At 53.1% G+C, this 12,807-nt stretch overlaps 1 protein-coding gene across 12 annotated transcripts in view; it reads right to left on the reverse strand.

Moving 5' to 3' along the window:
• The window catches only part of SYNDIG1 (synapse differentiation inducing 1), a 119,224-nt gene that overhangs the window by 92,303 nt on the left and 14,114 nt on the right, over nt 1-12,807 (reverse strand). For 11 of the 12 annotated variants that reach the window (XM_050951241.1, XM_050951244.1, XM_050951234.1 and 8 more), the window contains one exon: nt 1,093-1,640. In XM_050951241.1, the coding sequence (XP_050807198.1) occupies nt 1,093-1,557 (465 nt within the window). In that variant the 5' untranslated portion in view covers nt 1,558-1,640. Of the gene's footprint in view, nt 1-1,092; nt 1,641-12,807 lie in introns of those variants that run through there. The other variant, XM_050951243.1, reaches the window with a different exon arrangement.

Genomic DNA, 12,807 nt, shown 5'->3' on the forward strand with positions numbered 1-12,807 from the left:
GACCCCTGTGAAAGAGGGAGAAGCCCATTCAGCGCGCACATAGGCCCTCCACTGATCCCCCTCCACACGTCGGCTCCAGGGCCGGTCTACACTCACATCAGGCTCTCACTGAAATTCCAGGTGGCCTCAGAAGGCCTGGCTGATTTGAGTTCAACTGAAGGGAGGGACTCTTGGAGCAGGAGTTAGGACCAGATGTGTCAACAACACCATCATGCAATTAAAGACCCACTGTAATTATCTACATCAAACCCCACGTGGAAGAGCTGGCTTTGAAGGGGCCAGCTGCGCAATCTCTTCTCCTAAAATCCCAGCCCCCAGAGCTGACTGGCAAATGCCACAGGACAGGGTTCTTACAGCAAACTCCTCTGACACACCTTGCTAAGACAACGTCTCTCGCGTGGAGTTGGTAGCCAAGACAGTATGGCAGCCACGGAACTGGCCGTGTAGAATTCCCCTTTCCCTGCCCTATTGGTACAGAAACCGCAAAGAAAAAACCATTCCTGCCGTTTGCTGCATGTCTCTGAGCCAATCAAATGGAACGGGGAGCCCTAGGGAAAACGGAAGCTTGCAAACTCTTCCCATCTAGGCCTTTTGGAATGGAGAAATCCCCTGGCAAGGGAACAACAAAAAAATATTTAGCCTCTTAGGTTCTATTTGGACCACGTGAGGCTATGGCCTCACATTCACCCAGAACATCTGCACCAACCAACGCAGTTAGAACTCTGTTGGGTTCAGGGCTGATATAGTAACATTTGATGTGGACACACTTCTCAGGGCAATTAGGGGTAGCCAGATCCAGGCAAGACGACCCAGGCCACAGCCCAGCAAAGCACATGCACCACTGCAAGCCTGTGAGGCTCCCTACTGATGCGAACAGGTGAAATTCTGGCCCCACCGAAGTCAATGTGAATTTTGCCTGTGGCTTCAATGGGACTGGAGGTTTCACCTGACCAGTTACAGTCACGCATGTGCTCAAGTGCCTTTCGGATCAGGGCCACACCAGTCCTGGAAATGAGCATCATGCCCCTCCCACAACATTCGAAATAACGTCCCCCCCATCCCCCGCCGATCAGGCAACATGCAATATCTGACCTCCAGCTCCTGGAAATCCTCGTCTTCCTCCACGTCATAGGAGAGGGTGTGGATCTTGATGTCGTCACTGGAGAGGTCAATGAACTTGCTGTCGGGGTACTCCAGGCTGTCCTTGGTGGGGGAGCGGTCCTCAATGAAGGTGGTCTCGCAGCACTCGGCACTCACACTCTCCCCCCAGGAGCGCAGCACGTTTTCCGAGTAGAGGATGATGTTGGGGCGGTAGTGGGACTCCACGGTCTGTTGGAGCGTATTGGGGTCCAGCAGCTGCTGCACTGGGTCATTCCTGCTTTGAGCAGCGAGATTCCCCACGATGTGGCTCTGGTACTGTGGGGCTGGGTACACAGAGACCAGGCCATCTCTGTTCTCCGCCATTAAGTTCCTGGTGTTAATTAAGCCATTCTTTTTCCCAGCTTCAGCGATTTTACTGTGCATTAACACACTGGTCTGTTCTAGGAGCCCATCCATGTTGCTCTTTTCCTTCCTCCCACAGGGATCTTAGCTGGTCACTCGGAAACACTGGTCACGCTGGAGTAATGGCTCCCATTTTCCTGAGGGAGGGGGGAAATAAATACTAACGTGAAAATTAAATATTAGGACCTCCCAATTCTGCCTCCGACACCTGATAGCAGGTTTAATGTAGGCCCCGATCCTGCCAGCCGCTCCATGCAGAGAGATCGCCCGGCCCACCCAGAGCCCCAAGTGCACACCGCAGCTAGCAGGAGTGAGGACTTCCCAGGCCTTTTCTAACCAAGTCCTTTTAAAGCCAGACTTTAACGCCGGGGTTCTCACCTGTGGGTTGGGACTGCAAAGTGGGTCGGCCAAGGCTGCCTTAGACTTGCTGGGGCCCGAGGCTGAAGCCCGAGCCCCACTGCCCAGGGCCCATTCCAAAGTCTGAGGTCTTTAGCCCTGGGCGACAGGGCTCGGGTTATGGGCCTCTGCCTGGGGCTGAAACCCTTGGGCTTCGGCTTTGACCTCCCTTCCCCCCCGCCCGGGACAGTGGGGTTTTGGGGCCCCTGCCTGGGGTCAGGTAGTAATTTTTGTTGTCAGAGGGGGGTCGCAGTGCAATGAAGTTTGAGAACTGCTGCAGTCTAACGCATTGAACAAGAGGGAACGCCCAAGCCAGCATGGGGTTTACGCTTTCGCACTGGGCTGCACCATGCCAGAAGGAGGATTTCAGCTAAGCATCGACCCTTGGGAGATATTCCCCACTCATGGCACAAAAACCCATGAGCATCCACTGCACCTTCCCCGTCAAATTAACAAAGAATGGGAAAAAACCCCACACATCTTGGAATCTGGCCTGCCCTGTTCGCACAGAGAGTGCCGAAGACTCGCCACCCCTTTCTACACGCTTCAGCCAAGCCACTTTGCTAGGAGGGATCCCGTGCTCCCCCTGGCCCTGTAAGCTGCCCTGAGCTTCAGAGGAATTCAAAGCTCCCCGGGGTCACCACCTATCAATGACACCACTGGGTGGATCATCTGAGGGGACTGAACCCTTAACCTAAAAGCAACAGCAGCTACCACTTGGCTTGAGCCAAAGCACCAGGCCTGTTAGCTCCCAGCCAGTAGCAGGCTTGTAAACTTCTCATATTGAACTGCCATTAGAGGGACAGAGCCATGACGCAGAGTTTCTTGTGCGTCTCTCTGAAACTGCTGGTGCTGACGGCCATCAGAGACAGGATAAGGGGCCAAATGGACCAGAGTGGCAATCCCTCTGTGCCAGGTATGACATGTACAACATACAGGTCGACTCAGGTCTTCCCACGCTGCTGATGGAGCCAAGATATCAGGTTCCAAGAGAGACAGCAAGGAATGTGCTGGCGTGCGGCGTGACAGGCAGGGATGTGAAAGGCAGGGTCTGTGCCCACTGCCTGGCTGGGGCCCATCGCCCAGAATGTTTCACGCAGCGATTGCATGGCGAGTGCTTTTCACTTCACTTGCACGCAGACCACACAATCGCTGGATGGAGAATTTCCTGTCCTGGTGTGCACTCCCACATTCAAAAACACTTACAAGTCCAAAAACAAGGTGAAGTGAAAGCATCCATTGTGTTTGCCCAGACCTGACAGCAAATGGATTCTTGCCGAGCTCTCAGGGTTCCTGGCAGGGGCTCGTTATCTGTTGAAATTTCAGCCTTTAGGTCTGAGGAAAAGGGGAAGGGGCAGGAGGGCAGTTTCCCTTCAAACTGACTAAACAATACCACCTGACATCTGTCCCAAGGCGCTAATGGGACTCAGTTCTTCCAGAGATCACCACACATGTATAGTGTGGGTTCGTGTGTTAATATTTCCATTGAGACCCATCTCCAAACAATTCTTCATCTGTATATAGATGAATATGGGGTTGGGGAGTCGTTTCAGGCAGATCTGGCTTTCATTTCACTAAGGGTATGTCTACGCTGCCATTAGACACCTGCAGCTGGCCCGTGCCAGCGAGGCAGTTTAATTGCAGTGTAGCCATTCTGGTAGCAGGCTGAACTCTGGGAGCCTCCCCCCCGTGCAGGGTCCTAGAGCCCGGGCTCCAGCCTGAGCCCGTGTCACGTTCCTGTGTGTGCCCCACAATTTGACAGAACTGCAGTCAGCAATTCTGTATGTTCAGCCACTGCCAGCTCTAAACCAAACCTCACAGAGACAGGAAAATCTTAGTTTGCAGCTTTGCTATTGAAATAAAAACATAAACCAAAAAATTATATATAAAAAGTAAATAAATAGCAATTTTGGTTTTTAATGCCCCTAACATATTCTTGAACAATACATTTTACTTCTCTGAGACTGTTTCCCCATCTACAAAATACGGATAATGCTCAGTTCAGATGTGCGTTGGGAGGCCTCTGTCATGGTTTGTGAGATATGATTCTATGTCTGGGGATTGGTCCTGCTTTGAGCAGGGAGGGTTGGACTAGATGACCTCCTGAGGTCCCTTCCAACCCTGGGATTCTAGGATTATTGTTATAACTACAAATACTAAAAATGCTTTAAAATAATAGTTCATTAAAATTTAAAGAATTAGTAACCCACTAAAATCACTAAAGGTTGTTTTGTTTGTCTTTGTTTAAAATTAGCTATAAAAATTGAATTAAAAATATGCTTTAAAGCAGTTCGAGGAGCTTTTCTTTGGGCAAAAAGCTGACATCTAAACTGCCCATCAGCTGGACCAAAAAAAAAAAATGGGCCCTAAAAACCTGGCTGGTGATCACTCAAAGCCATTTCAATCTGTAAATAACTATTTCTAAAATGTCCTACACCTATCGCGTGTGTGTGCTTAAAATCTAACTAACAGCAGTTCTCAAGAAAAGCATACTTGCTTGTGTCAGTCATTTCTCAGACAGATGAGCTGTGCTCACTATTCATTTATTCCCCATACCAAAAAACCAAAACCAAACAAAAACTTAAATTACCACTGCTTTGGGTTCTTAAAAAACCTGGGTAACACCCGGGCATAGACACCCCAATTAAATAGCCCTGTAGCCCAAGCCAGCTAGCACAGGCCAGTCGCAGTGTCTAATTGCAGCGTAGCCGTATGGTTAGTGTCAGTGTCATCAGCGCTGCATGGGGCAGCCAGTGGGTTTGAACACAGGACCGACAGACCTGAAAGCAAAGGCACCTGCTGCTGGAGCGGAAGGACTGATGCCCGAACATGGCCACTGTCGTAGCCTCATCAACCTCTTATGCGACTCAGCCACTAGAAGAAGCCTAATCCGTCTCTTCTAGCTAGTGGGGTTACGTCAAGACACTAGAAATCATCAGGCTAAGAACACTTGTCTCTGGCCCAGGCACCGCCTTCTGGGGAGACCTGTTTGCTTCCAATGCAGCCAGTGTAAATTGCTACTTGAGGTTCACAGGTATCCAGTAAATCAACAGGAGCCCAGATGATCTCTCACTCTCCTAGTCTGATCCAAAGCTCGGAAAAATGTATTGACTTCAACAGGCTTAGAGCAGGCTCTCCAAGACAACCCACCCTACTGGGAGGATTTCACTCCTGTGCACTGTCTAGAGACAAAGCTGAATTCAATATCTTTCTAATTAGAGCTTCTTTGCCCTCTCCCTCCATCCCATGTGAACAAGGGGAGTGGGGAAATCCTGTCCCGGAGTGACCATGACAAGCAGAATCCCGGTCTTTCGTGCTGGTTTCCTCCAAACAATTCTAGATTTCAAATATTGGCTGTCCCCCTGCCTAGCAGCTGGAGAGGTTTAAAACACTTGTAACTGCTCCTCTGCTGTTCTTTCCACTGGGGATAGAGTAGGAAGATTGTTTACAGTACAAGAAAGCCAGTGTAAATAGGTTCCAACTGCTGCCCACTGCTTGTTTTCAAGGCACTAGGACCCTCTTGGTTTAACATGTGAAGGATCCACTTTATTCTCTTGGCTAACAGTTCTGAACTCGCACTGACAGAATTCGCATGAGGGTAGGGTGTGTAAAATTCCACTCTGGTGGATGCCCATGGAGTTGCAGCAGGGATGAATTTGGCCCTAAGCCTGTAGAACTTACTGAGAATATTTAAGCTAGTTTCCAGGTTCATTTAGCTAGGAATTTGAGGGTCAGTTTCACTGAAGGATTATTTAAATCCCTTTTCAATACAATATTAGGAGTCGTCAGAAAAGGTGCCTCATCTTCAATTATTAAAACTCATTTAAATGAATGATGTTCATCATCCTGCAAAACAATGAGCCAATTTTCCTCTCTAGCTCACACCAGTGTAAAGCAGGAGTCACTCCACCGATGCCATTGCAGTTACACCAGGGTAAAAGCAGCGTGAGTGAAAGGAGAATTGCTTCTTCAGCTCCTAAGTAAAGCTGGCAATTTGAGAGCAGCAATTATGGCAACCTGCATGGAACCTGGAGGGCAGAGCACAGGTTGCAGGAGGGAAGAGTTTGAGGAAAAGCACTAGGAAGTCAGTCTGTGTGCACGTGGCTGGAGTGCTGGCTGCAGCACCTTCGTAAATAGTTATTTTAGTAAGAGCTAGTTTAGTTTTACAGGCACAAAGTCATCTTATGTTCTCATCCAGAATGCTGTACATGAAACAGTGATAGCAAATGGCACATGGGAGACCCACCTTGGAGTCCATTCTCACTGAGCTTCCGGACAACAAATGTGTCTTTAAGAGATCAGTTTGCCATTTCCCACATGCCACACCCCACCTCAAATCCCCTCAAAACCTAGGTGAAAGGGACAGGTTGAGACAGCCCTAGAATCAAACCTATCTTCAATATTTGATATTCTGGTGGGCCTCTGAATTTCACGTTATCCCTTTGCTGTGAGGAAATGAAAAATACCAACTATTGGTAACACACAAAGCCTCAGTATTTCTGTTCAGCTGCTTTGTAAAACCGCCCCTTCCACCTCTGCTGCTGTGGGACTTCCCTTCAAAGGCACGGGGACAGCCATCAGCTGGGGAAACACTCATCGAATATCTGCCAGGGAGCAGTGGGGTAGGTAGCAAGAGGATCCCAGAGCTGGCACAGAACTCCCATCCTGATGGCCCTGGACTCTCATGGATCCCCAGGCTTTGGAGCCTGCTGTACCAGGAGGTAGGGGGAAGAGGACCCCCCAGCTCGGCACCAAGGAGACCGTTGCCAAGCTGTTGGAGGCCACCAAGGAGAAAAGTCTCAAGGTCATTCTGGACCTGACCCCCAATTACCGTGGCCAGATGCCCTGGTTCAGCCAGGAGACCCCTCACAACAGTGATTTCCAGCCAAATGGAGATTTCTTCCTCCTCAGATTCTGCCCACATGTTTTGCTGTGGGAGGAGCCAACCGGGCCGTCAGTTACTGGACAGTTCTCTAAAGGGACCTCTTGGACATGAGGCCTCAGGCTTGCCTTCTAGGCCAGCAGTTTACTTGGGCATCAGGCTAAACGCGTGGACGGACATCGGTGTTGAATATCCCTCCCCTTCAGGAACAGCCAACCTAGCTCCCTCTAACTTCCTTGATATGAATATTCATTTAACAGGGACGTGATCCTCATTGGGGCCAGGACCCGTGGACCCAGGTCTGCAGCTGGCCCTAAATAACCAGTTTCAACAACAGTATAATAGTCATTCACCTCAGCTCTTCCAGAAGGTTCTTCTCTAGCAGTGGAAACCTCTCCTCCAGCTGGCTCAGGAAAGAAACAAACAAAACAGAGCCACGTGTCGCCATGGGCCAAGCAAGTCATATGATGTTTTGTACCAGTCTCATCTTCTCTGCTCAGCAACGGACATCTCTGAGCCTCGGATGGCTTCAGAGGAGTTTCAGGAGCAAGCTGGCCAAACCACCCCCTGATGGACACCATATGGGGCGGTAGAGAAGCAGCACGGCCTGTAGTTAAGGCACTGCACTGGGACTCAGCGGATATAGGTTCAAATCCTGGTTCTGCCACAGAATGCCTGCATGACCTTAGGCAAATCACTGGCTGTCTCTGTTCCCTGACAATGACATGGGATAATAAATAACCACTTGCCTGTTCACATGGTAGCCTCCAAAGAGCATCTCTCGCACTGTGTATATACATACAATTCCTAGCACACTGGGTCCAGATCTTGGCTGGGGCCTCCAGATGGTACTAAGATACAAGGAATTCCTGACTGAGTACAGTACAGGATCTCTTCCAGAAGCTGCTCTGAAAGGTTTTATAATCTGCCTTACATCACCGAATACTCCTCTAGCATCAGTATGTCATCTCTTCGGGGGGGCGGGGGGGGCAAGTGGGGCAATTTGCCCCGGGCCCCACAGGGGCCCCGCGAGCCCTGGGCTGGCGGCGGTCCAGGTCTTCGGCCGGCATTTCAGCAGCGGGAGGCCCTTCAATTGCTCCAGATCTTCGGCGGCAATAGGCCCTTTGTCACGGAGTCCCTGGGCAATGCTCTGGAACTGCTCCCCACCAAGCCAGTCAGGACTTTGGGGAGCCTCCTCTCCCTTGGAGCAGACTTGTTCAGGGCAAGAAGCTCACACAGCTTCACCTCCTGGGTCTCTCCTTGGAGCATTCAGCATCCTCTGCCCCTCCGTGCGCTTCCCACAGCGAGTCCACCCCAGCGGGGTCCTGGGGAAGCCACCGGGTTCTGCACCCCCACTTTGCAGTCAGACGTGACTCTCAGCCAGCCAGTAAAACAGAGGTTTATTCGATGACAGGAACAGGGTCTAAAACAGAGCTTGTAGATACAGCGAACCGGACCCCTCGGCTGGGTCCATTCTGGGGGCAGTGAGCCAGACCCCCAGGTCTGCCCTCCACCCTTGACCCCAGCCAGCTCCAGACTAACAACCCCCCTTAGCCCTTCCTCTCTGCTCAGCCCCTTTCCCGGGCCAGGAGGTCACCTGATCCCTTTGTCTCCAACACCTTCAGCTGGCACCTTTGCAGAGGAGGGGCCCAGGCCATCAGTTGCTAGGAGACAGAGTGTCAGGCATTTAGGTGCACTGGCCTTTGCTCTGCCAGATACTTAAGAACTGCCATGGGGACACTGAGGCACCAGCACAGTATTCAGAGAAAACATTAAGAACTTTCCCAGTTCGTCACATCTCTCCCCCCTTCGAGACCGAACTGAGCGAGGTCACTCCAGCCAGTGACCTGGGGAAGTTCGAACCCACCAACGTTCCCATGGATGTCCCAGCATCTCTCCCATTCCTTGGTGTGAGTTACACCAGGACCGTACAGTCTCACGCCCTCCCTTAGGTTGGGTGTGCTTGATGGCACTTGCAGGCCGCAGGTGGGAAGGTTTATGCAGCCCACACCCTTTGCCACCCCAATACCCCTGGGGTTCAAGCTGGGATTGGGTCTTTCCCCAGCCCTCCGGTCTGTGATTCGGGCTCTTTTGGTTAAGAGCCCCCATCTTGGCCTTTGCCAGCTCTGGGCTTGGGCAGCCGCTTCCCACTTTGTGGCCCAGACACAACATTTCTGCCGTCCCCAACTTACACTTTCCAGCTTTTACCGTCAGTCCCACCTCCTTGAGGCAGCCCATCCCCCTTTTCACCTGGGACACCTGTTCCTCCCAGGTCTGGCTAAAGATGCACATGTTATCAGTGTCTGCCAGGGCCAAGTTCTCCATCTCCCTCTGCTTGTCTAGAATCTCCCCAGGCCTAGGCATGGGGTGGGCATCGGACACTGTGATGGCTTTAAGCTTCTGACAGCCCCCATAAAACCAGATCATCCTGTCTCCCTTGGGGATCAGCCCCACGGGTGAGGCCCATGGGCTGTAAAATGGCTGGATCCCATCTAAAGCCAGCATATCCCTGACCTCTCTCTCCAGGTTCAGGGGTCCCCTCACTCTCCTCCCATCCAGCAGCTCGAAAGGGAAGAACCCTGTGGATTCCTGGGGCACCACCAGCTGCCTCCCGATTCCCCCCAGTTCTACTTCCCCTTGGGGAGCCCATTCCCGGTACAGGAATCCCTTCTCCTGCAGGACTCTGTCCCTGCAGCCTTCCCCAAGGGGGTTTGCAGCGCTGTGGCCAGCAAGTTCCTGCAGCTTCTTCAAGGAGGGATCCCTCTGCAGCTCGGTCTGGGATTCAGCAGCTGGGGCAGGGAGTGGGACCTGCTTCCTCTCGCTGGCTGGGCCTGGGGTCGCAGCCCCCCTGAGCCCTGTCCCTGGTAGCTCCCTCCCTGCTGTGTAATCACTTCCCAGCAGCATGTCTGGACCAGGCAAACCTGTTTGGCAGCTGACCTGCCCTGCCCGGGTGTCCCCCCACTCAGCTGGGATCTCAGCTGCCCCCGTGCTCAGCGCTGCCCTTGCTGTCCCAGTGGGGGCGGGCAGCGAGCTCTCTGCTCTGGTCACAGCATCAGAGCCAGTGTGAGCCCCCTCTCCGGTGTGCAGGGGGGCAGGGAGCATCTCTCCCTCCCACTCAGCCCCAGGGGGCTGGTTACAGGTAGGCAGGTATCCTGAGCCCAGCAGCCCCTCCCCCCTGCCAGCCAGGTCATTTGCATTTTCACTGACCATTTCCATCCTAGCCAATTGGTTCCCTGGATTTGAATTCAAACCCTCGGCCGTTACAGGAGCGGGGCCTGGATCCTGTCCCATGGGGAGACAGTTACCCCCCAACAGGGCCTCCCAGCCGATATCCTGGAGAACCCCAACGACCAGCCAGCCCAACCCCTCCTGGGTCTGCACAGGGATCTGGGCCATAGGCAGGGCGAGGGGCTTCACCCCAGGGAACTTCACCCAGGTCCCACAGTCCCTCAGCGTCTGGGGCTGCACCACGACAGTTCTCTCTGTCCCAGGGTCTCGCCCCCGCAGGCGTGTTTCCCCACTGACCCCTGGGTAGCCCCCTGTGTCTCTCTGATCCACCATCACCAGTCCACGCTGCTGCTGCTTCTCCTGCAGCTTTTCCTCGGGCTCTTGCTCTCTCTCACGGTCCTCTTGCTCTCTCGGGCTCTGCTCCCATCCCATCCATCTCCAATCTCCTGATGGGGAACCCAATCGTGAAGACCCTTGTCTGATTGGGGACCAGATTCTCGGGAATGCCTGGCTGCTGCTCCAGCTGCTCCCAGATTCTCTTGTAGCCCCATCGGGGTCAGGAATCTGCTCCTCAGAGTGGTCCTCCTCCTCCTCCAACTGCACGATTAACTGTGCCTTGGTGAACGTCCCCATGCGTAACCCTCTCTTTGTGCACAGGATCACAATGTCCTTCTTAAGGAGATGGTGATTGGCCATCACTTCACCGTTCCCAAGTGGCTCTGGACTCACAGGCCTGTGTGCTCTTGGCTCTCCCATGGTTTCCAGGAAGAACCCCTGGTGTGCCAGCCCTTCTTGTGATCACCACCTCTTTGCCAGGGTCGAGCTGCAGACTCCTCCACCCCTGGGACTGCTCCTGCAATCCCCCGGGGAACCCTGCTACTGCAAAAATCCTTCTCTCTCCCAGGGTCGAGCGGCAAGCTCCTCCGCCCCTGAGACTGCTCGCTGCCGTCCTCAGGGGGACCCCGTTACTCCAACAGTCCTTCTCGCTGGTCACACACTCCCAGAGGTTAACTGCCCCCTGAAACCGTCCCTCTCTGAGCCTTCAGCATGCCTGGTCCTCATTATCCCTCCTTTGTTTTACTGCTCCCCAGTCACTTACTGCAAGCAGCGCCATTCACGGGGTGCAGTACGTCCCGCCGCTGCCACCAGTTGTCACGGAGTCCCTGGGCAATGCTCTGGAACTGCTCCCCACCAAGCCAGTCAGGGCTTTGGGGAGCCTCCTCTCCCTTGGAGCAGACTTGTTCAGGGCAAGAAGCTCACACAGCTTCACCTCCTGGGTCTCTCCTTGGAGCATTCAGCATCCTCTGCCCCTCCGTGCGCTTCCCACAGCGAGTCCACCCCAGCGGGGTCCTGGGGAAGCCACCGGGTTCTGCACCCCCACTTTGCAGTCAGACGTGACTCTCAGCCAGCCAGTAAAACAGAGGTTTATTCGATGACAGGAACAGGGTCTAAAACAGAGCTTGTAGATACAGCGAACCGGACCCCTCGGCTGGGTCCATTCTAGGGGGCAGTGAGCCAGACCCCCAGGTCTGCCCTCCACCCTTGACCCCAGCCAGCTCCAGACTAACAACCCCCCTTAGCCCTTCCTCTCTGCTCAGCCCCTTTCCCGGGCCAGGAGGTCACCTGATCCCTTTGTCTCCAACACCTTCAGCTGGCACCTTTGCAGAGGAGGGGCCCAGGCCATCAGTTGCTAGGAGACAGAGTGTCAGGCATTTAGGTGCACTGGCCTTTGCTCTGCCAGATACTTAAGAACTGCCATGGGGACACTGAGGCACCAGCACAGTATTCAGAGAAAACATTAAGAACTTTCCCAGTTCGTCACACCCTTCCATGCTGCCAAAGATGTGGAATGACTGAAGGGCCCCCCCCGCCTCCAAAATGCCCCACAAGCCCTGGCCCGGCGGCAGTCCATGTCTTCGGCGGTGGGAGCCCCTCAGTCACTCTGGGTCTTCGGCAGCATTTCGGCAGTGAGGGCCCTTCAGTGCTGCCGAAGATGTGGAGCAACTGAAGAGGCCCCCACTACCGAAATGCTACTAAAGACCCGGACCGCCGTTGGGTGAGTACAAGCACACAGCTCTCCTGCTTTGCCCCAGGCCCCCTGAGTCCTCTGGGCGGCCCTGCTTCTCTTCAGTTATTGACAAAAGTAAGCAAGCAAGACAAGGAAAGCACAGAAATATTCTCACATTCTGATTAATTCTGAGTATCAGACATCATAACCTGGGCTAACCATTGTTCCCTGGATATTCCAGCTTTTCCCATTCCCGTCTCAGATAGAAAAAGTGTTCTGCTTCTCAGTAAAGCAGAGCGAAATTTTTCCATCATCAACAATTGCCCTCTGCCCCGTGGCTGGCACCTGACACGCATTTGTCCATGCACACAGAGTCACCACGGAGAAATGCTGACAGGAAACCCCACAACTGGAAAAGCAGCAAAGAATCCTGTGGCACCTTACAGACTAACAGGGGCATCATTTGGGATAAATTGCGTACGTCAGGCAGTGCCCCAAAATGATGCACAGGGTGGCCGCTGTTGTGTCGGTGACCTGAGTGGCTTCTCTAAGATCGTGTGATCAGGACCCACACCTCCAGGAAGTCACACCGCTCAACAAAGAAAGTCTTGTTTGTGTCAGTAACACTTGGGAAATTGCAATTTCAAGCCACCCTTATCTCTGCCTTCAAGTTCAGCTGTCAAATTCCCTGCCTGCTTGCTGTAGGCACTAATACGGGCCAGATAACAACCAGCTCCAGGAGCCGGAGTCTCATCCTGGGTTGTTATTTACAACAGCACAAGTGGGAGTA

The sequence above is a fragment of the Gopherus flavomarginatus genome, chromosome 4, assembly GCF_025201925.1.
Source record: "Gopherus flavomarginatus isolate rGopFla2 chromosome 4, rGopFla2.mat.asm, whole genome shotgun sequence".
In the NCBI taxonomy this organism is placed as follows: domain Eukaryota; kingdom Metazoa; phylum Chordata; order Testudines; family Testudinidae; genus Gopherus; species Gopherus flavomarginatus.